At 42.4% G+C, this 25,687-nt stretch overlaps 1 protein-coding gene across 1 annotated transcript in view; it reads right to left on the bottom strand.

Moving 5' to 3' along the window:
• adgra2 (adhesion G protein-coupled receptor A2) overlaps nucleotides 1–24,689 on the bottom strand; it is a 34,566-nt gene extending 9,877 nt beyond the window's left edge. The window contains exons 1-2 of the mRNA XM_053324772.1: nucleotides 24,388–24,689; nucleotides 8,251–8,322 (exon numbers count right to left, since the gene is read on the bottom strand). Of these exons, the coding sequence (XP_053180747.1) occupies nucleotides 8,251–8,322; nucleotides 24,388–24,689 (374 nt within the window). The remainder of the gene's footprint in view (nucleotides 1–8,250; nucleotides 8,323–24,387) is intronic.
• Between the last annotated feature and the right edge of the window lie 998 nt (nucleotides 24,690–25,687).

Raw genomic sequence — 25,687 nt, forward strand, 5'->3', positions numbered from 1 at the left:
ATAGATGGGAGACAGGTTATAATGATGGAGGAAAAGCTATCTGGCCTTGGACCAAAAGGCTGAGGTCTGTTGTGTTTGTCTCAAAGCAGACAGCCTTGGACAGCTCAGCACAGCTCTTTGAGTGGATGCCAGCTTGTCAGACTGAACACTTTGCAACAACTTCACAGCTTTTTAGAAAAGGTGTTTCCACCTCTCTGATTCCAACTGTATCTGTTCAACAGCCCTCTCACTCTGTGTGTGTGTGTGTGTGTGTGTGTGTGTGTGTAGCCTTGTTGGTCTGTCACAATGTATGCAGTAATCTTTATGTGGCCCTCTGAATGTATGTGTTTCTGTGTGTCAGTAGCTGTATAGGGTTTGTTGACCGGGGCAAGGGGAGAACAATACTGCTGTTTCCAGTCTGTGTGTCCCGGGGCTCATTAGCGCAGCAATGAAAAGCAAGGCACTGCCCACTATTTCCTCTCTCTGATGGCCAACTCTGCTTAACTGTCTCTCACACACATACGCACACACATGCATTTTGCTGTGTAACATTGACCTTGTATACCTGCATTCAAATATGCATTTACAATTGGGTTAAGATGATATGGAGGGTACAGTAAAGCAGAGTCCCCATAAACACCAAATTCTAATTCCGTCACTATATTTAAACTCTTATTCAGATAGTGTCGAATAATTAAATAATACCTTTACTTTTATGACAACTTTACAACTTCATAATCAAGTAGGAGGATTTGTTAGTGTTGGCAATATTGAGTTATTGTGTGCATATAATAATAACTCAAGGTATGCCTAGAATTAGCACGCCTTCAACCTTCTTCAGACATTTTCATAGGTGTGTGTGTGTGTGTGTGTGTGTGTGTGTGTGTGTGTGTGTGTGTGGACGGGGGTGGTGGTGGTGGTGGGGGAATTCATGCTTTTATTAGAAAGCTGACAACAACATGCAGCAGATTCAAAGTAGGGACATTATTAAACCCCCAGGGCACCAGAGCACCCACATTTTAAAGCTTTGTTTATAGAACTACTTAGACATGTTTGTTACTGTTTGTGTTGGTATTTCCCCTCCTTCTGGTCTCTGTTACAAAATAAATCTCAATCTCAATTAAATTACCTTAAATAGTACAATAATGATAATACTACTATTAATAATAATGAAGCATCCGCATTTCCTACAGGCTGCTCCTTTACATGGTGCTTCAGAGGGTAGAGTGCTGTGTGTGCTTTGGCCTGAAGAATACAGTATCAACAGTCCACTACTTGTGATACACTCTCTTATCACCAAGCTGGGGAATGTGGAGGAGCTCACCAGAGACAACAGGACTATAAACACTAGCCAAGCCACTGTAGCCAAAATATAAGCTATAAATATAAATGTAAGCCCTTGTTCACCACCATAATCAAAGCAAAAGCTGTACTCTAGCCCCTAAAAGCTATCTCAACTCTTTAGAAGATTTATTTCAAACTTTATTTCAAACTTACAGTTATAAACAGCACCTCTGCGAGGGCTCATGCTCAGGCGATGACTTGTCTGTGTGCCCTCTGGAGCAGACAGTGCCCTCCCTGACAACAGCTTCACAGCTCAGCGGCCTTGACACTGATGACAACAGCTGTCACCAAGAGGATAATATCAGAGACAAGAAATAATTCAAAGCCTCACACTTGCTGAGCATGAAAATATCACAGTTTAGAAGCCTAGAAGTTGCAACTTGTAGTAAATACCACAATAACTATCTCAGTAGCAGCATGTGCTTCTTGATGATTGGTGGTGACATATTACATTTATCACATAGGAATTTAATGCCGTTTCACTTTGAGTTGTGCTTTGTAACCTTATAAGTGCAGTGCTTTATCCCCTTCGCCACATGTGGCCTATGTGATTGGGTTGTGACAGACTCAAGCTCACTCCCAGCCCAAAAGAGGCCATTGTTTGCTGCCGCTGGGCCTAACACCAGAGCCTGACATTAAGAATGTCTTTTTTTCCCCAAAAAACTCCACCTAATCAATGGGGCTGGTCCTCTGCCATTCTGAAGAGTCATTTCTCTGTGGGTACATGGGATGAGCACCTGGGCCCCATGCAGGCTGGAGAGGAGCGACGTGCTTGTAGGGCAGCAAGAGGGTAATAATGAAGACACGGTCTGTAAAGCGCTCCAGACATGGAGTGCTCCATTATCAGGAGCACAGCAGCAGGGACTGGAGTGTTCCAGTGACATTGTTTAGGCCCCCGGCCCTGGAGGGAGCTGGGAAAATGACTGAAGCGAGGGAATGGCCACTCATTATCGTCAGACTAGAATCAAGAATTTCCTGTTCCTGGAATTTTTTTTATGGAAAGTTGTGGCATTTCAGAGACAATTTTCTGTGCTGTAACTCTATTTATTTCCTGATGCAAATCTGTGGGTTAAAGGTATGTTGGAAAAAGAAAGCAAAGGGGTTAGCTGGCACCTTGGCTCCTGACAGAGGTCAGTGGAGACCATTTTTGTGCCGCGTGTCATTTCCTGTCTGGTTGGCGTCTCTAGCAGAGGCCCTTGCTCGTTTATTTTTACAGTTTCCTTTTTCTCCTTTTTTTACTAGCTAGCTTTCCCCTTTAGGGAGGGGCAGGTGGGTTAGGGGATTCAGAACTGAGCAAAATCGTCCCTGTGTATGGCCCCGCAGACCCCACCTCCCTACTCCTCAACACACTTGCTCACAATGGGGGCTCTGTAACACAGGCCCCAAACGTACTCCTGCCTTCCCCCAAAAAACAGGAAACCAGGATCTGCAGAGCTCTTGTTTTTATACTAATTTCCTGCTTTGCTGCCCCTTCCCCAGATTATTTTCTTTATTTTTTTTCTGGTTCCTCTCAGATTGGAAGGCTAATCAACCTTTTTGTCGGTATTCATCTGGAAACCAATTGCTTTTTAAGTACTGGCTGTCATAAGATGCAGCTCACAAAAAGTAGCCATATCAATAAAATTACAGTTTGTGGATTACTGCTGGCCAAATACTTCTTTTCTCTCTTCTTTTTAAACTTGGACAATTATTACCACCGCAGTAATATGCTTCAAATGAATAGGACCCTCAGCTCTGCTTATGACTGACGGTAACATAAACTCTGGATTCAGCTGCACAGCATTTAGGGATCTACAGAAATAGCAATATACACTTTCATTTGAAGTGTAAAATTTCCTAAGTTGATTATATGTTTCTATAGTCTGCAGCAAGAGGAGCTGGACCTTATTCTACCAAAGAAAACTGTGGAACCACAAACTGTTTAGGAGCAGCCTAGAGATGGGGGTGATGCCCGCTGCTAATTTCATGAAATCTACCAGCCCGCACAGCAGTCAGAAACAATGAAACTTAGTTATGTTGGTAATGGGACATACAGTACGTCATCATAGTTGTCTGTCAGATTACTAATCATGTAGCCAAAGCCAAAGTGTCTCAGGGTCAGAAGTGACAGCTGTTTTTCCACTTACTGGTCTCAATAATATTTATAAAATAATATTATTATAATGTATTCTGGTGCCAAATTGAGTCATTTGCACAGAAAGACCCATAAGTCTCACTGAATGTCTGTACCAATGAGTCAGTAGACGTGGGGTTGAAACAAAGTACACTTTACAACTGGGAAGGAAACAGGAACAAACGCCTTTCATTCAAATTATCTATGAATAGGGAGACTCATGTCCGAGAGTGAATTTTCAGCAAGTAGATGGACTACAGCATGTAGAGAGCGGGTAGGGGGAGGTACAGTGAGAGACACAGTGAGCTGGGAGAGGGGAGATGCAAAAATAAAGCAGAAAAAGGAACACAGACGGAAGTGGGGGGAAGTAAGTCTAGAGAAAGCTCAAGTTCCTCCAGAGGAAAATGCCATTGAAACCATATCAAGTTTGCCAAATGAGTGTGCGAGAGAGAGAGTTACTGGCGTATAAAGCGTACAATTTGGTAATGGGCTTATGAGGGGGCTTGCTCGCTGTTTCAATAAACCCCCAGAGCCATGACTGAGCTAGGCTTGCAATACAAACACACCCCGTTCCTTCAGTTTATCTGAAAGACACATCTGGAGTCTATCAACTCTAGCAGCACCCCCCTTTCTGTTTCCACTCTCCAGCACGCTTAACCCCTTCCTCACCCGCTCCGCCCCTTAATGTCATGCACTCTCATTAGGTGACCGTTGCCTAACCGGGGGCCATACAGTGGCGTGTGCAGGAAAACATACTAACACAAATATTCATTCTCCTGTGAGGGAGAAATGAAACTCCCATGTGCGACCTCCAGAGCTGGCCCGGGCTCTCCTTGGAGTGGTGGGCTGGTACAATCTGAACCTTGTCTTACCCAGACTGGTCTAGACAGAGGGGCTCCTTGCCATGTCCGCACATTCTGCTCTGTTTTTACACACTACAGTATAGCGCTGCCTACCTCTGCTTTGTTCCCACTCATCAAGGTAATTTGCTTAGCCTCTGTGGAAATAATGTTAATCTCCCGCTAAGGAAAACAAGCTCAGGTTTATATAAGACAAACTGCAGGAGTGTGTGTTCCCTCTCTCCCTCCCTCTTCCTCTCCTTCCCTCTCTCTCCAGCCACCATACCATCTTTAGCCATCTCGACTCCACTTCCCCTGTGTCAGATGGTAAAGTTGTTTAAGTTGGACTACTTCCTAACCCCAGCTGCTCAGAATGGCAGAGGCGATTTCAAGGTCGGTTTCAGGGAGGCTCTGAAAGGCAAAGACTGAGTGGCCCATCTCATCTCCCCTTTTGTAAAACAAACACTATCACTTGTAATCATAATAGATGTAATGTAATGATACTTTATAGTATATATTTTCTATCGTGTGCAGAATTTTTCCTAGACTTGTCCAACATATGCACATTCTCATGCCCTGAATGACTTATTGGTCACAGGTTTCAGTGCAAACTTCCCTCAATTCTTGTTGCCTTACATGAATCACAAACTCTTTATTTCCTGCCCTGGAATGAAGTTGTTGTGAGCATAGTTTTTGCTAATGTTGCATGATAGTTCCTGTGCATATTCTTTGAAAGCACAGGAAAAGTGAAAGTACAGTCATGTCAGGTAGATTAAGGGATCACTTCAGACTCTCTTGTTGACAAAGTTTATAATGCTGCCAACACCCTGAGCCTCTAACCAGCCCTAACCACAAACCTCACTCCTGCCTTTCAGACCTGTCCACTGCAGCGCCCTGCTGCTCCCTCATCCATCATCATCACTGCCCTCTGCTCTCCCTCTCTGCTCCCTGCTCCCTTTCTCCCCGTAGGGTGAGCAGACCTGGTAATGAGGGCCCCTTGTGCCTTGCCTGCCTGTCCTGTGTCCCATGGTGCAGTGGGGCCCAGTTGGACAAGAGCCAGACTACCTCGACCCTCTTTGCTCATTATTCTCATTACCTCGCCTCAAATCAGCACAGGACAGGCTGCTGGGATCTGTCCACAACTCATAAAGGTCCCGGCTCGTTAGTGGGGCTGCCAGCGTCAGCTCCCATCAGAGAGGGTGTGCACAGAGGTGGAGGTACTCGAATAGGTACACCGGTGCAGTGTCGGAGGCCTGATAGCTTGTATGTGCATGCATGTATGTGTATGTAAGTGACCGTACTGCATATTGCCAGCACTGCCACACAAGCCAGGTATGATTCAATGAGTGTTTCATCCCAAAAGCTGGAAAGAAACAAAGTATTCCAAGATCCAAATGTAGCTGTTGGATGGCAAACCTATTTAAAAAAGCTACAAAAACACAGTAGTCCAGTAAGAGGGCAAAAACAAACAAGGCTAAATTGCTCCTCTGCACTTGGGTGGTTTGGCAGGTTATGAAGGCAATAGTGGCTTTGAGGAGGTTTGTCCCAATGAAAGGGCTAACTGTGTAGATTGCTGCACTGTCTGGCCCGGGCCTGGAGGAGGGTGGCCTGCCCTGGAGCTGTATTCTCCCACTAACAACAGCAGATCAGACTGCATTCAACTCTGAATAGATGTCTGGTGTGAGCATGTGGGTGTGAGTGCACGTCTGCTGGGAGAGTTACCAGACCCATTTGAAATGACTGGATGAGAGGTGAAGGTGCCCATACTAGGAAACACACTCAGAGTTACAGTACATGCCGAAGTGACAACAGAGATGGGCCGAGAGTGAGAGTATGTGTGCAGCCAGGGAGCAGACAGTGTTTATCTTCGTCACGTAGAGGAAGAGATGCTGTGTAATTCCCTGATGTGTGTTTACTCAGCCCTAGTAGGCTGGCCTTTGATTAGATCACTGACCACATAACTGTTCACTACTGCTCCAAATGACAAGCACATGTAGACAACATACTGGAAACAATGAGAAGACCTGAACGGACAAAACAAAACAGTAATCTCACAGGGAAGGAAAATGTAGCACATGAAGTAAACAGGCAACAAAACTTGCATCCAAATCTTCACTGTAAACTCACTGCTCAATTCATCCCTTGAAACACTTCCATCATTGCAACGGTGAATTTCAATGTGGCATTTTTCACATCAGACAGCAATTTTCCCATGAGCTCAGATGTAATTATAAGCTGTGCAGGGCTCAATTAAAGGTTGAAGACGTCAGAGTGAGTGAGCAGACCTCCACTGCTGTGTGTCAGAGAGCCAGCAGAGGTTGAGGCAGAGGAGTGAAATGAGGCCTGCATGATTTACGTTATGTCCTCTCCTTACACCAGACGCCCACATCTCCCTCTGTGGAGCAAAAGTATGTGTGTGTTAAAGTTTGTCTGCCTGTTTCTTTTCTCCTTGCTCTCTTAGTTAAGAGTCGACAAGAAAGCTCCACCCTGTTCCTCCCTGCTAGTTTTACCCCTGCTCCAGGTACAAAGGCCAGTTAGCGGGTAAGCTCAGGTTACTCGACCCACCGACCCCGTAGCGCTACAGGGAGCCTTGTCCGCACTTACAAAAACAAGCAACATCAGCTCGTTTTACATCATGCACTTTAAGCTACAGACCTACTTTGGCTTTACTTCTCTCCAAAGTAGTATTAATCACAGGATCTAAGTGTAGGGTCTTCCTGTCAACAACTTTATCAGCTTCTTTGCTTCACCAGGGTGCAAGACAGTTGAGGTGAGAGCTGAGAACTTGGCCTTGAAACTAATCACCCGTGGCATTCACATGGCAGACATAAAAACAGCAACTTCAGCAAATTTGGCTTTTGTTCTCGACCGGCACATCTGGTGTGAACAGTAGGTAGGTACTAACAAGCTAACAACTATGGCAAATTACCATATTTTTCTTTGTTCCAACATTTTTGAGAAGCTCGTTAGCTTCATGGGTGGCAGCTCTGAGTGGCATGTGGAACTAATATCCTTACCCAACCCCCCTACACCATCCCTCAACAAAATAAGTGTCTGCCAGACTACAGTATCCAGACTGAAGCTGCTCCATGTGTGTTGTTAGCTACCAGGATGCTATAAAGATTTACTGGGATGCTCTGTAAAAGAACACTCCCTGAATCAGTAATTTCTGTTGGATGGGATACATATTAGATGAAATTTTCACATCGGAGTATCCAGAAAGCCTGCAGTAGGATGCCATAGCACGTAAACACTGTCACAACTATGGAGCTAGACCAAGGACACACAGCACCTGTCAAAAATCAGTCTGGCTCATCCCCTGCTGTTTGAATCTATATTTGACAAGATAAATCTCACTCAGACTACTGAAGTCTAAGAGCTATTTTCTCTCTTTTGGAGTCACCATTCTTCTAAAAAAAAAAGAGTGGTATGGCTGCGATACACAAGATAACACTCATAGGCAACATTTTCCAATATGGTCCCTTTCCTGTTTCTTACCAGCAGTGCCGCTTCTTTTTATTTCCCCACAGAATTCTCTTGTCTATCACCTATCTAACACCCCATTCAAAGAGATTATGGTACTACTAAGGAGGGCCAGACTGTCTGTGAGCCACAGGCAAAGCTGCCAAAGCACACCTCCTGTCAGGGATCCCCTTATCTTGTCCAGTGGAGTGGGGCTTACCTGATAACGAAGGACTGGAGTGTAATTATGTGAACTTTTCAACATAACTCTGTGATAGCCAGTCTGAGTGTATCAGCCTCCCTTCTGGACAGAGGCCCATTGGATAGAAGCACTCCGAGCTGCTCAGATCTCACTGATACCCTGTCTGTTTTTCTCTATCCCAAAGCAAGCCAAAATAACCGACCGCGCATGGATGCATCGTGTATATATATCACCCACACGATAAACATGACATTGTAACAATCTGGAAAAGGGAAGTATTAATAAAGGATGATAAACAGTCGGCTACTCACAGCTTCTCCAAAGCGTTAAGTCCAAAGAAGGATCCATTTCTTAAAACTCTGATTTTGTTCTGGCTCAGGATCCTAAAAAGGAAAGACCACAGTATTGTTAGGAATATTCCACTGAGGATAAACTGAAGCATATTTTAAACTCAAACTATAGCTCAAATATGCAAAATTACAATCTTGGACATCAGTTTTACTGAAAAAGAAGAAGTCAGGTTTAACCAATCACACGCTTCAAGGGTCAAAAGTAAAGGATCTGAACCAATTGTATGTCCACTTTGTGCTGCAGTCACATGTAAGATTCGCCTGGCCAGAGACATTAGGCAAAGATGTTTCCAATTAATGTTAAAGACTGAAGAGAACATCAAGATTAGACGGGAAACTGTAATCTTGATAATCATTTTGCATTTTCGCATTTTTACATCAAAAGGATGTCTCTCCACATCAAACACTATGTTAATTAGCCCTTTCCCTACTGGCGAATCACTTGGCTTACAGGACTCTTATCAGACCAGAGGGCTCCAGGACACACTGGAAGTGAGGTTGAGATGTCTGACGGGAGGGGGATCGTGGGAAATGGGTATTTACAGTAATCAGTCTGCTCTGAGGGACCTGCTCATGTTGAAGTTGGTTATGATAGCTGTACATTTTTAATAGACTTACAGTCCTAATTTCAAACTCAGACTCAAACTCATACTCATACCTTGTCTCCATTTAAAAAGCCTTTTGAAGGAACATACCAGTAATTGCTGCCTGGCTTATGTCCATTGACAGCACTTTTCCAATTCAGGAAGTGCAATGTCCTCATAGTGTTATAAGAAGTCTAGATGGACTTGGATATTCTGTGTGTCCCACATGTTATTAGGTTTAGGCTACTAAAAAAACTTGTGGTTTTGCTTAAATATTGAAAAAGCCAACATATCCTGTCTCCTTCTTTAAGTCTGGGTTGAATTTATTTTTCTCTTTCAGTTACTTTATTTGGTGTTGCAGTTTAGTTGCAGAGTTGCTGAATGTTCACACCCCAGACCTGCCCATGTCTGAGTGATCCCCGTCCCCACAGCAGGAGCTCAGGATCTAGCAGGGGCCCTTCACCGGCGACAGCCCGCCATCATTAACACGCCCTTCGGTTTCACATCATCTTTGCCCTTACCGCATGGTACTTAATGGGCTGTTTGCGACATTAAGTGTTCTCTTGTTTGAGAGAGTGGAGCTGTGTGTGCGCCTTTAAAAGAGGGAGCTGACTGTGAATAGTCTGTGAGATTTACAGATTCAGCAGCAACAGTCGCCCCCCCTGTTTCCTGCCACATCAATAAAAATACTGCCTTCAGCTCTGTGGCTTCCAACTCAGTTAATGACCAGATTTAATCATCCAGTCTTGGTATACAGGGACAAACTGACCAGTGCTCACTTCTTCACTTTAGTAACTAACAATCACTACATCAGGGAGGTTTGAAGAGCTGAAAAGTTATCCCTTCTAGGAACAAACAAAAGGAAAAGCATGGAAAGTAAATCATCATCTGCCCCAGTTTATTGGACACCTCAGTCAATATATTCCTACAATTATCTTTTAAAACTAAAAACCAGAAAAATGCATTTTTAAAACTGGGCTGCAATCGAAAGATGAAGGCTGCTCCACTGATAATGACTATAATACTGAAACTGAAACTGATGCCTCTCTGACTGTTTCACTTAGCATTTAAACCAAAATTGTCTTAATTTTAGGTTTTGCTGTGCTATATCAATGGGATTATTATCATATTATACACATTCAATCATATTCATTTCCACGGGAGCCTCAAAATGTGATGTTTTCCAAGATCAGAGCCTTATTTCTAGCTTCGTAAAAAACAACAAAAAAACATATGTTCACAAATCCACACTGAACAGATGAATGATATAGATCACAGTTATTGAGCCAAGACATTTTATAGTGGATATTAGACGATAGCAGAGTCAGTCCTGTCGTGGTACATAGCCTGAATTTGAACCTCTGACTCCTGGACCTGAGGTCTCTCGCTTGACTGCGGGCACAGTATCTCTCCTATGCTCCTGGATACAGGCCCGAGATGAAAGCTACAGAGTATCCGGAACTGCCTGAATAATTCAATACAGATAGGAGCGGAGAAAGTCACATCTGGCAAAGACACAAGCCATTTAATTCAACACAGATAGTTTAGATACAGATAGTTCCTTTTTGACTAAGCTCATTATTCAGGAAAAAAACTATTAGTCAGACTGTGCACATGTTTGGTTGTGGTGTACTTGGATGTGCATGTGCACATAGACCTTTAGCAGTGCTGACAGCAATCCATTTTTCTTTATGAAAAAATAGATAGTTACACTTCCTCTTAAAACCTGTGCAGATGTGTTTATCTCTGTGTTGGAAAAAACATGAATTTCACATGTTGCCATAGCCCTCATTTGTCTCAGGTTAGGAGATTTCAACACACAACATTTCAATTAAATTGCAACTCTGTCCACCAGGACTTGAAAGCTGACTTTCGCAAATAAACAAAGACCACAAAATGAGCGAACTGAAACCCTCCCACAGACAACAAAAGGCACAGATTTTCAGGAACGCAGGGGAGTTGTGGAGGCTGGACACTACTGTATAATCCCTAAAGGCTGATGTTTGGAGCACAGTTGTAGCGAGGACATTGTTCTTTCATAAACAATACAGAGAGTACAACTCTGAGAAAGAGAGAGGCAGGACTCTGTAAACAGACAGAAATAGTCTGCGTTCCCATCAGGCTAAACAGGAAACCCAGCCAATTAGCTGTTTATTCAGAGCCCAGTTTCAGAGGTCAGAGGTAGCGGAGAGAGCATTTCCTGGACAGCCATCAGACAGACAGAGCAGTGTCTGGAGGCAGGTGACAGGAACAGCAGAGGCACATGAGAGTGCATCACTTCATCACTGGAGTATACAAAGGTTAACAGAGTTTTACAAGCAAATAAGATGAGTAGCTTCTTAATCGTAAAAGTCCATGCTACTACAGTGGGAGGCCCGACGTCTGCTCAGTACTGCGTCGCTACTGAGGCTTTACACGAGTGGCTTCTCTCTCCTCGACACAAGTGACAGATCAGATGGCAGATTGAGTTAATCTGCTTTCAAGAGCAATAAGCTGTATGGTACATGGCGTGGCAGCGTGCTAACTCAGTCCAGACTATGGCTGGTATCTCAGAGCTGCGTTTAGCATCTCTTATTCACTTAACCCTTTCAGACCACAAAGGCCTCTGAGAAATCAGAGCAGCTAATTGAATCCATCTAATCTACGTTAAAAAAAAAACAGGGCCACATGTCAGGCTCCAGGATCCCATTCAACCATTTCATGTAATTCATTTACATGAAGATCAAAAAGCGGAGGGTCATATGAAAAGATCCAGGTCAAACAGAAGCAGACACCAGCTTCCCTCATGCAGCGTATGGTAGAATAATAGTTGAGGGGTTAAACAGGGTCAGTAAAACCACACATAACATCAAACTCCCATATACAGCACTACCCTTTTTTCTTTTCTTTTTTTTTTGGCTGTTGTTATTCTTGTTGGCTTAAAATCATCAAATGAACATCTATGAATCGGTATGTTCACATTAACTTTGGCATAATCAGTTAGGTATTTCTAACACTGTATTATAATAACAAATAGTACATCTGAATACTAATAGCTCAACAGGTTGAGATGCCTGAATGTCTCAGTGTTTTAAGTCATCGTTGGATTTCCAGAGCAAAGTTGATGTTTTCGTAGACAGGCAGAAATAGATTGAAGATCTTCAAAATATCCTGGCAGTTTCTAATAGGACAACATCAACCTTGAAAAAACTACAGGTGGTCCAATAAAAGGTGAGAACAGAGAGGAAAATGTATATTTCTTTTTAGATTTTTTACTAATACAAGTTCAAGCTATGGAATAACCTTATCTTTTAACGTGACAAATAACTGGAGCAGCCTGCAAAACTGGTGAAGAAATATATGAAAATGATCCTGCAATCTGAAAGATTTTCACTCTTTTCTTTTATACAAAGACCTCAAGAAAATCAATGGACCCACATATACTTAATCAGAAAAGTGAGAGACTTCTACCATCAAAGCAAAAGTATTAGTGTGACTTTACTGACACGTTTTCCTCTTTACTGACACGTTGAGAAATGCCTGGGCTTTTGTGTCACTATAACTCATTCTTTATAAAATGAGTATTAAGTACTGTAATACTGTTAGTTCAAGGGTACCTTGGTGCGTGATCGAGTGTGAAAAAGTACAAAACCACACAAAGACTCTTGTCTAGTAAACTACAGCAGCTACCTTCCTCCCTGCACCGTGCCACTCACTTTGTTGCTTTGCTCAATTTGCTTCCTAAACCCACAAAGCCTTTGAAGGCCACACAGGGGCATGACAGCATGTCTCAAATCTTATTTGTTCACTGATTTACTTCTGTACTTCTCTTAACTTAAAGGCAGTCTCACATTTAACACTCAGATCTGGGGGACTGATGTTGGTGTACCTGTGTGTAAAAAGTAAACTCGCACAGTTTATCAAAGGCAGCGCGCTTCCTGTAGCTGCTTTTGGTTTTGGGTAATTGTCAGCCAATCATGTCATTGAGGAATCGTCTCTGTGGTGGAAGTGGGAAGGCCTGCTGTGTGGTGAACAGCATTGGCACAGGGAGCAGCTGAACAGAGTCCCTTTTAGCTTTCCAGGTCACAACCTGGTGCAGAGGGACGGCGAGAGGAAAACACATCCTTCTATTGCCCGCCCTAACCACAGCTAGAATGTAGTAAACCAAAACACAACAGGATGTCCTGTCTGCTGTCGGTCACCGCTAAAAATTTGCTGTCAATATCTTTGCACTCCTCATCCCAGCTTCCTACCAGAAACACTTAAAGCTTGTGTTGGGGAGCAAATACAGGAAATGCTCCATCCTGGTTTGGCGTTTGTTCCAGGACATGAATGAGATACGTTTGAGTAAAAAATGCTGATTCAAATTGGCCCCTGTTGCCCTAAAATATTTATGCATGCTGGATTGCAGACGGTGAGCTCTATGTAGCTGCAGGCCTCTACAGCAAACAGAAAACAGAATAAAGGTCTTAAGGAGGGATTTCTATTTAATAAGAATTAATTTACAGACTAAGCTGCCTGCTCTCATTACATATGCATCTTTGAATAATAGTGATGTTTTCCTTTTTCCCCTGAAAAACATGTCCAGCTGAAACAGTGTGATTAGATGCTGGTCACTGATGAAACAGCGTGAAGACATGAGTGCTGATTAAACGCACCACCTCCTTTCCCACCCCGGGCGTTGAGTCAGCGCTCCAAGCCCAACAGAGACAGAGAAGCGCAGGTTCAGCGTAATAAAGAGAGTCAAAACAACCCTACAGGCCACTGTGTAAACATCATTTAACTCTGGATAGGTCTCTTACCCTCAAGGACCACACGCGAGGTGAAAGACAAGGACCCTTGAAAGAGATTGGTAACATGGCATAAATCCAGTCCTAATTCTGAGACCAATAGGAGCCAGATAATGAGAGTGATTTTCAATGAGAGTCTCAGAGCATCATCATTGAATTAAGTTGGGTTTAATTACCATGCTGCCTTGATAGTGCACACACTGGTCTGTGTCACAGCAGTGCTTGACTTCATATAAATAAAAAATATTCAGCCTTGAGGGAATTTTCCTTAGAGGCAATTACATTCTGCTGAAAGCAATACCATTATCCACTTCTACATAAACAGCTCAGCATTGTGTGAGCGCTTTAATTTGTGTATGTTACAGCTGAGAACATTCTATACAAAGCTGTCAGTGTTTTTTACTGCATTTTCCCTCTTTTGCTCCCCGTTTGAGCTGCTTTCCCTTGCCAGGATTGCCTTTCAAGTATATTGGCAGTTCAGAGGAGAACTAAGTGGACATGGCAGTATTTCTTTTTATATACACATCACACACACAGCAGTCAGAGTAATGAGGACAGACGTAGTGGATCAACAAAATATTGTGGTTAAACCAAAAGATGGATTAAAAATTCTATTACTTTGACTTGGCTGTTACCAGGTTTTCCGAGGTCGCTTAGTCAGTCCAAATGCCAGGTCTAATAGATCTACAGTCTGAAACAGAGCTACATTACATTACATGGCAGCTTAACCTCATAGACAAGGAGTTGGTCTCGATCTATGAGTTGCATTTCAGATTGCTGGGCAGGTCAGCTGAAAGGAATGATAAAATCATACCTCAGTTATATGATATGTTTAATCATCTGTTTTAACATGACATGACATAACTGATGGGTGAGATTTGCTGTATCAGTGAAATGCAGACAGTGACAGGCAGAGCTGAAATGTAAGTCCAAAGTCCATTTACTCAATTACTGTACTAATGTACAATTTTTAGGTACTTAGGTAGGTTTTTTTAATGCTACTTTGTCTCCACTACAATTCAGAGAGATATATTGTAACTGTAGTTACTTTTCAGATTAATTATAGAATAGATAGATAGAATTGTATGCCAAATAATATAAAATAAGTTTATAAAATACACTTACAATCATTTGTGTACATGAAAATACACACACGGGCACACACACACACACACACAAACACACACACACACGAACACACACACACACATACAACCACTTGCTGAGACAGGGCTCCTGTGGCTACAAACTGGCAGTAATTGGTGCAGACCTTCATTAGTGGCGGAGAATTCTGGGTCATGACATGTCACAGGAGGCTGCTGTTGTGTATGTGTGTGTGTGTCTGTGTGTGTGTGTGTGCAGTAGATTTGCTAATATACATTACCATGTGTAACAAATTTTTATTTAAACAAACCACAGTGCGTAATTTAACTGTTGTCAGACAAACAGGCCTTTTTCACAGCAGACATGCTGACTTGCTTTAGCAGGAAAACTCAGGTGTTCCTAATTACAATTGCTCTGTTCCCTTCAAGTGTCTCGATAAGCTGTGACAGTGTGACAGCAAGCCAGCATGCACGATACCAGGCTCCTGAAACTGAAGCAGCTAAATGGAATTCAGCCATTGTTCATTTTATAATTTACACCTGTGTTTTGCCTACTCTGTCATATCAAAATGTCTTCTATGAAAAAACCTCTTGGTGATCATTTTGAACCTTTTTCAAAGGTTGAAACACATTATATAGAGGCAACTTCATTTTTTCATACAGAAAACACTGTATCTGTTTTCACTGCTGATACTGTTGTCTGTTATTAGCTGGTTATAAATCACTTCAAAAGAATGCTAAAAAAACTGCTATATAAATTAGTATTATAATTATCAAAATAAACCTAACTTTTCTAATCTACATTTGCACATACAATTTAGATACTGTAGGAGGTAGTTCGAATTGTTCTCTTAAAACTACATGTATCAGTAGGTTTTCATTTACAGTATTTCAGTGGTGTTTCTGTATTTAGTAGCATTTATATGTCATTCAAAAGGCAAAGAGTAATCTGTAGTTAAATTTAGATGCAAGATAACATGTTTTGAATGATGTGTTTAATTTTGTCTTCGATGTCTGAGGTTTGGCCAGACCATGTGTGGCTTTTTTGTGTTTACAGTTTTGGAAAAGTAAAATGTCATTTTCAGGAAATGTGTGTAAGCGTGTGGCTGTGGGGAAAAAAGTGAAGATGTAAAAACTTTCATATTGGCCAGTGTGTGTCAACCAACCCAGATATAATGTGCAGATGCTGCAGATGGTTTGATGATGTTTGGGTTGTATATTATAGTTTGGCTGCTGTGCTGGCTGTACATTTTATGATCTTAATCTTAAAATAAATATGATTATTGTTGTTCATTTTAAACCAACTGAGTGACATTTATAGTAGCTGTTTGCACAAAAATATCAGTTAGTGATTACTGACTGTCGATATTTGCATCAGGCTTTAAACCTGCATCAGTTGAACCCTGCCCTCGTCTCTCAGTCTCTCTTGCTAATGGACACTTTTGCAGAGACAAGAAGAGGAAAGTTGAGGGAGGAGGAATGAAACAGAACATAAGCAGAGAGATGGGAGGTGGCTGTGTCATCTTTGTTACAATAAGTACTTTCTAAGAGGCCTCCAGACTGCGCTGCACTATTGAGCGCCTGGGTCCATCCAAATAGCTTAACCCTTTCGTTGTAAAAAGACGAAGAGCCACCTAAGCCGGCTGTCCTGGGAGCCCCCTCGACCGTGAGCCTGTCCTCAGAGAGTCACGGCACTGAATGTAACAGAGAGACTAAATGCCCTTGAGCACAACAGGCACTTTAGTAGCAAATGCATGTCAAGATGTGAATGTGTCCATTGTCCCCCGACCCACCAGAGGGCTTGTTGCAGCCACCATGGAACACTGCCAAGCTATAAGCCCCATTTACTGCCTGTAATGGAAAGGAGCATCCATGTAATTGCATGCATAATATTTTTTGTGAAATCATTTTGCAAACCCTGATTGAGTTATTTAGTCATCAAACAGTGAGAAGAGGGGCAGGGAAGCTGCATTAAGGAGTGGAAGATATTCTTGTCATGTGTGTTAAAGTGACAAAATATATGAGCTGGTAGACTTACAGTATGCAGGGAATCTTGCATTACTTAGCTTTATTATCATACTTTCCTGCCTTGGGGCTAGATATGGGGAGTGAGCTTCATTTGATATGTGCAACCACTTATTATAGAGTATACTGAATTGTGCTTGGGGTTACCAGGCTGGGCCAGGGAGTAAGGCTTTGTGGTTTGTGGCTATGTATGTGTGTGTGTGTGTGTGTGTGTGTGTGTGTGTGTGTGTGTGCGTGCGTGCGTGCACATGTGTGTGTGCGCGTGCGTGTGTGTGTGTGCGTGCGTGCGTGCACATGTGTGTGTGCGCGTGCGTGTGTGCGTGTGTGTGTACGCAAGCTAGCACAGATTTAAATGCACAAGTGTGTGACCCATCGGATTTATTTATACGGAAAGTGTGTATGTTTAACTCAGTGTGTATATCTGTGTGTGTGTGCATAAGTGGTCCAAAAGTTACTAGTCTAAAATTAAAATCTGGGTTTTTGAAATGTCTCTAATTAGAGAGGGGAGGACTGAAGACTATTTTGGGAGCTGTGGCCATGCACGCCCTTCCCATATGTGTGCACAGGCAAACAGACAGACGAATATGCACACACAATACACACTCTGGAGAGGAAGGTCACCCACTTGCAGTTCATCTTATTAGAAAATCCAGTGAATATTGCAAACAGGAAGCATCCATGAAGTGTGTGTCTTGCACAATCCACAGTTTACTAAAGCTGGACGACCAGTGAACTTTTAAGACATAAACAAGTAGCTGCTTTGGATATTAACAGTTGAAATACTGCTGCAGTAAATTATTGCAATATTTAGAGTCAAAGACAAGTCAAGACAAACCAAAATGGAAAGTTTATGGCTGCCGTGCAGGAACACAATAGTCAGTTTAATCACTGTCTAAAGTGTTTTTACACTTTTAATGAGGCAATTTAGTGAATTTAGCCTTTAGAGACAGTGAGTGGAATGCGGTGTGTGCCCGGCTAACATTGTCTCATTGTTCTGTCTCATAACCAACCTCTGTTTTCAGCTCCCGACTGCAAAGACTGCTGGGAAATCAGCCTGCCTTTACAAAGGGTTGGCAAAAATCTACTCTGCTCCAGATACTCTCATAGTTTCTTTAGAGGCATCTGTGAGAAGGTTGTGTTTGTGTTCTGGTTTTTGTATGTTTTGTGTTACCACAGTGTTTTGAGATTCACAATTCACATCATCATAATTACTGTACATCGCCCACAAAAACAAAAATTTATTAAACAGTAATAAGGAATATATCATAAAAAAGTATGGTGGACCAACATGCTTTTATATTAATTTTAAGTGAACGAATAAACATTCACATTGTATCTTAGTGGTTAGACTTTAATAAAATAAATAAATAATAAAAGCTTATTGCTACATTTCACAACTGCCCCTGTCACACTGATTGGAATATATATATATACACATAGTGACAGACTTTTTAATATCTTGCAGTTTTATGTAACAGTAATAGAATACTCAACAAAAAAATGGTTTGGAATGATGATAGAACTAATTATCTGTTTACAAGTAACCAGATCATTAAAAAAAACAATCAGCAATCTACTGATGTTAAACCAAAACAAAAAACTTAATAAATAAAGTACATTTACTTTTTGTGTGGAGAAGTCTAGAAATTATTGTATATAACTTAAACGCATAAAACTAAATCAGTCTAGGTGTATAACTGACTAAAACTTCTGTTTTAATTATCAAGTAAAAATAGTTCAAAGAAACACTAAGTTCTTTCAATCTAATGGCTCAAATAACATAGTTAATGCTATTATCTCTTTGAGACTTGACAGTTGCAGACAACTGCACTTCTGTCTTAGCCACATTTTGCTTCATCAGCAAAATGTCACTTCCAGGCTCTACAAAAATACATGGTGATATCCTACCAGATTTAGCCGTCATCACTGCAGCACTATAGGAGCACTAAAGGAGCCAAACGGGTACAGCACATACTACATAACTGCAGCGTCCATAGTTAGCTTTCAGTCAGGGATCTTTGTTGCACATCATAACCCTGTCTCTATCCTGTCCCTTCTTGTCTACCTCTTTACCATCAACTGTCCACTAAACACTGAAACACATACTATTTTAAGTCTCTTCCCATAGTATGATTAAAAATGTAGATAGATAGATAGATAGATAGATAGATAGATAGATAGATAGATAGATAGATAGATAGATAGATAGATAGATAGATAGATAGATAGATAGATAGATAGATAGATAGATAGATAGATGGTAACCAAAAAGGAAGTGAAAGTAATCAAATTATATTGGTGAATTGTTTGAATGCACCAATGCCAAGAATTAGTTCTCAAGAGTAAGCGTATCAGAAACACACACACACACACACACACTGAAGCCACAGGCATTCCCACTATCTCTGTCTGTATCCATGTATTGTGGACCTGGAGCAGGAACTTTGGGGGCCGCTGTGGTCAGGCACAGGGAGAGGGAAGTTAGCGCTGGCAAAGAAAAGTCAAAGTCAGGCATTTTTTGGAGTAAGATAAGAAGAAAGTGGCGAGAAAGGAAAAACTAAAATAACAAAAAGCCACTCCGGGGTAAGAGATTACAGTGACAACATATCGCTCTGTTTTTGCCAAGTTTTGAAAAATCACAGCCTCTTAATCAACAAACACGACAAGGTGATAAGTGAAATACACATTCATCATCCAAACGGGCGAGCAGCTACAGTGGTGCACAGTAGGTGTGTGGAGATGTCTAAGTCCGCTCATGTTACCTTGACCTGTGGGGGCACAATAAAATCCAGGGCTTGTGTGACATTAGCAGGTGCTGTGGCTGAGTATAAAGCTAGGAGTATCCAGTGTCATGCCTTTGTTTGCTTTTTTGATTTATTGCTGACCACTGCCCCACCTAACATGTGTGGAGGAGGGCCTGCTCCCCCCTACTCTCAACACCTTTCCCCACATAAATAAACCCTATAGCTGCAGGAATGCCTGGGGTTCAACCTCTCTCTGTTATTGGAATTCTCCATGCTGATAAGATGGTTCTTTGGGAGATTTCATCGACATACTCCCGTCTCAACACATACTGACTCACAGACCCAACATAAACCACCAACACATCTGCGAGCCCTTTTTTTTCCATCCACACATGGGCCACAACTAAGCCCAAAGATGTGACTCATAAATAAATGGTGATTAAAGTTGCACTGATTGATACTGTAGCCAATCGATGATACTGTTGAGGAGAACGGACACACAGACGACTCATCAGATGGAAAAAACAATAACAGATTGGGTGTTGGTCGGCCAAATGGGACTGAAAGAGAACACTGACAAATCAGACAAATATAGGGTTAAATGTGAAAACAAGTCTGTCCTCACAATTGCTTTTTTTCTCAGAGTTAGATGACAAGATCAACATAACTCAAATGTCTATGCTAAATATGAAGCTAGAGCAAGTGGATGCTTAGCTTAGCTTAGCATGAAGCATTGAAGTAGGGAGAAACTGTTAACCACAACTTGTCATTTTTAGTTTTGACAACAAAAATAAATGAGATATAACATAAGTGAGCTTTAGATTATTTTACCTCTGGATAGAGCTGGGCTAGCTGTTTCCCTGTGTTTCCACTCATTATGCTAAGCTAAACTGACAAACTACAGGATCTTACTTCATATTTAACACACAGAGGCATGAGAGTTGTATCAACCGTCTTATCTTTCTCTCACTAAGAAAGCAAATGAGAGTATTTCCTGAAATGTCAGACAATACTTTTAAATAACTTCTGACTGAGTCAACAACAGATGAATGGCTCTACTAAATACCAAAGACTTTTGATGCGTAAGAACAAAACAAGACCAGCTACAGAATGAAAATGAAGTAGATCAAGATGAAGCCCCTACAAACATTTATCATTGTAAAGGTTGTGTAATTACACTGGAATTAAATATACAGACTTTGACAATAATTATTTTCATTGTATTGTTTGCATTCCTTACAGCAGTTGCAATCAATTACTGTATTTCGTAGGCTCCAAGCTGTGCTGTCGAAAGCAGACAAATCAGCACTTCTAAAATGTATTTTAGTTTGGCTCCTTTTCACTTTATCCCTGTAAACAATCTGAGATTGGAAATTAACTTTGGGAATAGTTTGTTTGTAGTTGCTAATCTAAACTCCAAAGGTAAACTTAGAAAGTTTTCTGAGCTTTCAGGCAGACTATTAAGACACAGTTGAAAGCTAAAAAAAACTAGTGAGTGGATGTTTGAGCTCAGATCTACATTAAGTGTTTGTATTCATAATTGAAAAAAATATTGTGAGCTGTTCATGATTTGAGATCATGACCAACAAAAGGTTAAAGAGCAAGACAGAAGGTCAAGCCTTTGTTCAGCAACAACTTGCAGTATAAGTGGAACTTGACTCTTACTGATAAAAATATTACTGCTCTAGTTGGAATATTTTTATCTTACAGTCTTGACTACCAGCCAGAAACATCGACATTATAGACTCAAGTGCGACCGTGCAGGGAGCAACTGTCTTGCATTGCAGCTGTCTTGAGTGAGTGGGCATTGAGCCAAGGACGGGCATGTTGACCCCCGCCCACCACCCTGAGCATCTGTGCCCACTCATTCAGAGTGGCACCCACTGAGCCAACGCTGTCCGTCACTCACAGCGATGACAACAAATACACCAAGGGAGGAGTATGGTTTTCACTTCAACCACAAGCTATGAAGCACCAGTAAGTTCACACATAGACTGCCACTGTACATTCTCTTCATTTGTCTGTTATCCATTAAAACGTTCAAACAAACACAGCTGCCACCACAGAGCGCTGAGAAAAGAATCACTCCGCTGTGTGTTTCAGAGCTATAGGCTTAATATGTATGATATGTATCCTTCTACGGACACTATTTTTTCATCACCAAAATAACAAAAGTTCCTCTTTCACTCAGAGTGGGTTAATAATAATAAAGCCATGGAGCAATCTTTTGGAAGTGAAGCTATGCTGCTACACTGAGGAGCCCTGCCTCCTCCTCCTCCTCCTCCTCCTCCTCCTCCTCCCTCTCACCCCAGTGTTGAAGATCTGTTAGTCAGGGGCTGGGGAGTTTTCGGTCTCCAGGGGCACATCCCTCTGAACCGCCTGCCAAGCTTCTCCTCTCCCTCCTCCATCCTCTGCTCTCTTTCTTTGTTCCCTTCTTGGTTCCCTCGTCCCACTTCTTCGACTCCTCGTGTACAACTTTCTCCTCCACCACAGCCTCTTTTCTGCATCCATCATTTATTCCTGCTTTCTCCTTGTTTTCTCTTTTTTTTTTGCGTGTACACTCTTATCTATTTTCCCCTCTCTACCCTTCCGTTCCTCTTCCTCTCCCAGTGATCCAGCTCCTTTGCAGCCGTGCATAATGAGGCCTAAATGCAAGCCTGCGCAGGCTCACATCTGGAAGGAGTTTGGACATGGCAGTTTCCTACCAAGACGACTAAATATTTAGGTTGAGAGTTACTGCGTGTGGATGAACTCATGATAGAGGGGTGGGAAAAAGGGAGAAAAATCGGGGAGCTGGAGATAAAGAAAAAGAGAGAAAGTGGGACAGACAACTGGAGCTCATGGTGGAGGGCTGAGAACATCATTATGTATCATTAATCCAACGATAAGTGTGAGTTTATAGGAATGGTGGGCTGTATAATCTTACATAAAATAATGTAATCAAAGTGCAGCGTGGGCATTGACGAGCCAAAGGAGGAGGTGATAATATTGGGGCGACTGGTTGCTCCTTTATGGCTGGCAAGAACAACAAACAGCCAACTAATAGTTTTAATAAACAAATCCCTGTTGGGATTTCCCATGAGGCTGAGGGGCCTCAGCTGGAATGTTCACAGGGGCCAGCTGTTGTGCATTACACGTAGCAGCCGGCCCCGGAAGCCCTGGGCCTGGTGTCCTCCAGCCTTTGCCTGCTCAGCATGGAGGAGAGCATTCCTCCAGGCTGCCCCAGGAGAGAGGGCAGCAGGGCTGGCTGTCAGACTGTCCAATGCGGGGAGGGACTGAGATGGTGTAGGGCACAGAAAGCTCCCCTGCTGCACCTGGGATACTGTCTGCAGTCTCTGAACGGACTGAGGAATGTCAGGAATAAAACAAATATCAACACAACTTCACATTCCACATCTGGAGCTAATGTCGTGAGCAATGATGGGAGCACGAGCGCTTGAGGTACTCACAGAATCTTCAGGAAAATTAACTTTCCAGACACCAGTGTTCACAGGGAAGGGAAGGTAAAGAAAATGGCGGACTGTCAGATGGGTGGAATTGTTTGCCCCTTGTACACAGCCTCATAAATGTGTCACAGAATGCTAAACATCTGTACAACAACAACTCAACCAAAATTAGTAGGTGCGGGGATGGAAGATTATCTTCAATCACCTCGACCACTGCCACCCAAGCTGTTTTTTTTAGTTTTCCCTCTGGTTTTCAGAAATGTGTACACCAGATGTTTATCCTGCCTTTATTAAGCAAGAAACATAAGGCCCTATAAATGGATTGCTGGCTGGCTTTAGCTCTCCTGGGGTATAAATCCCCTTACTTTACCTCATGTGTTCACTCCAGTGGGGCACTTGAACATGTTTTTTGTTTTTTTTTTTGTTTTTCACTGTGCCCATGTGCTGCTCTCCTGGGTCAGAGCACAGAGGCAGTAATATACTGTGGGAAGAAGCAGTGTCTTGTGAATTTCTAATAACTGTAAAAATTAAAAAGAATAAAAAACACCACCCAAGAAATGTTTCACTGATAGATTGGTAGTCCATTCATCACACAGTGTGTGTTTTGGCCTAATATGTAGTTCTTTCAACTTTCATCCAAATAGACCACACAAATAACTGCTTCATAATTAAAACACATCTGACTAAACTGACCCAGAATCATTTTAGCATTAAGCAGTTACTTTTCTTTTCTTCACTAGGAGGTAATTGTGAGACAACCCACCAGTAAAGTACATAGAGTCTGATGAAAAATAAATAAATAAATAAATAAAAGATAAAACCAGAAATGTGTTTCTGTTTATTCTAGTTTTGCAAGGCCAAGTCAGCTGGACCATGTGCAACAAGGGTTGGTGGAGGGAGAAAGAGGGAGCTGAACTGGAGCTGCCTGGCTGGGTCAGAGTCAAATTTAAAGTGACAGAGTTGTGTCAAAGAGGCAGGGCCAGATGATGGCTACAGTCAGCCTGCCCTCTCACTGATCTTCTTAATGCTTTGCAGAGTGGTGATGCTCAGCTCTCCACTACAGAGAAACTAGATCAAGATGTAAACTTTTGACCTAACAAGCCTTATTACTGCAGCAAGTCCTCACTACAGTTAAAACTAAGGCCATGGGGTCAGAGTCATGGGTGTGTGGGCCTAATCAGAATATATTAAACCCTTATATGATGCTGTTTGTTTTATCATATTCATACTTTATCATAACCAATTCAAACCTGACAACTCTAGATAGCAAAGGACATAAATAAGGTAAAGTCACTCAGTGCCACAAACACAATCTGCAGTAGGCCACAAAACTTGAAGTAATATTATAGGCCTATTGATATATCATCAGATCAAAGCTAACAATGGCTGATTTTGCCCCACTAATAAACTTGTTCTTTGAAACTCACAAAGTGACGGTCCTGTTAGGGAGCAGGCTGGCATCTGGAGCCTCAGACAGCTCCCCCTTGCTGCAGCTGACCCTTCTTCCGGCAGTCTGGATGCCGTGCGCTTTGGACCTCTCGTCCGCGCAGCTGCAGCCGCTGGTGGTAGCGAGCAGCCCGGGACAAGCCTGGGAGAGCCTCGGCTCGCAGGCGGACAGAAGGAGCAGCATCAGTACCAGACGCCCCGGCAGCGGAGGGATGCCAACGCCGGGCGCAAACATTGTCCTTCGGCTGGATCTCACCTCAGCTGCACCCCCGCCTCCAGTCATCCCATATCTCCACCATGAAGCTTCCAGAGGGGGGGTTGAGGAGGACAAGGGGGAGGAAGTTATTTCTGCTCTTGAATGAATGGCAAACCTGGAGATACTCCGCTCAACAATGAACGCACATCATCCGGTCATTCCAGAAATATTCAATACGCTTGATTTTCCAAAAGTGTCCCGTTATGTCATGGCAGCTTGGGCGCACAACTCCTTTTGGTCCAACAAGGTTTTAAAAAATCCCAAGGATGGCCTATGTGTGTCCTTCCAAACGTCTTAAACACCCAACCATGCGCAATATTCTGTTTTAAAAGGCTAAAACTCGCATTAATATCTCTGTAAAATTTCCATCACTTTCAGGAGACTTGGGAGTGTCCAGATTACCGTTATCTCCCCTCTAAAAGTTAATCCAGGGGTTGATGAGATTCACGTCTGAGCAGCCACAGAGCAACGCTGACATCTGTATGAAGAAGTGAAGGGAAAAAAGTATAATCACAAACTTTTTTCCAGTTGTTTCGCTGCTTTTAAAACTTTTCCTCAGTGTCTCCCACTATTCCGGTATGTCTCCACCGACTTCTCTCAAGCGCGTCTTTTCAGAAATTTAAAACAGGGGGAAACTATTAATTCGGGCAAAAAAAAAATGAGCTGGTCTTGATCGGCTCCTGTGTAATTCCCAAAATCTAGCGGTTTTTGCCTGCTTGCCTCTGTCACACTCAAACTCACTTAGTACTACCCCAAGTGCGCCCATTCCGTCTCCGTATGCGCTCTGGTCCCCGCGGTCCTAGCGCATCCAGCCCAGTAGGAGAATTAAAGAAAGCAAGAGAAAGAGAGGGAGAGGGAGAGAGAGGAGGTTTCACATGTGACCAGGGGTGAACCTAAAGTCACTTCACACACCTTCATCAAACGTCATGACGCAGTGGGCTAGTGGTGTGTGTTTTTAGACAAAGACAAAATGGTATTAAACTTGGACAACACAATCAATCACATGTATATGTTTATTTTTAGAC

This window comes from Scomber japonicus, chromosome 9 (assembly GCF_027409825.1).
Source record: "Scomber japonicus isolate fScoJap1 chromosome 9, fScoJap1.pri, whole genome shotgun sequence".
Taxonomy (NCBI): domain Eukaryota; kingdom Metazoa; phylum Chordata; class Actinopteri; order Scombriformes; family Scombridae; genus Scomber; species Scomber japonicus.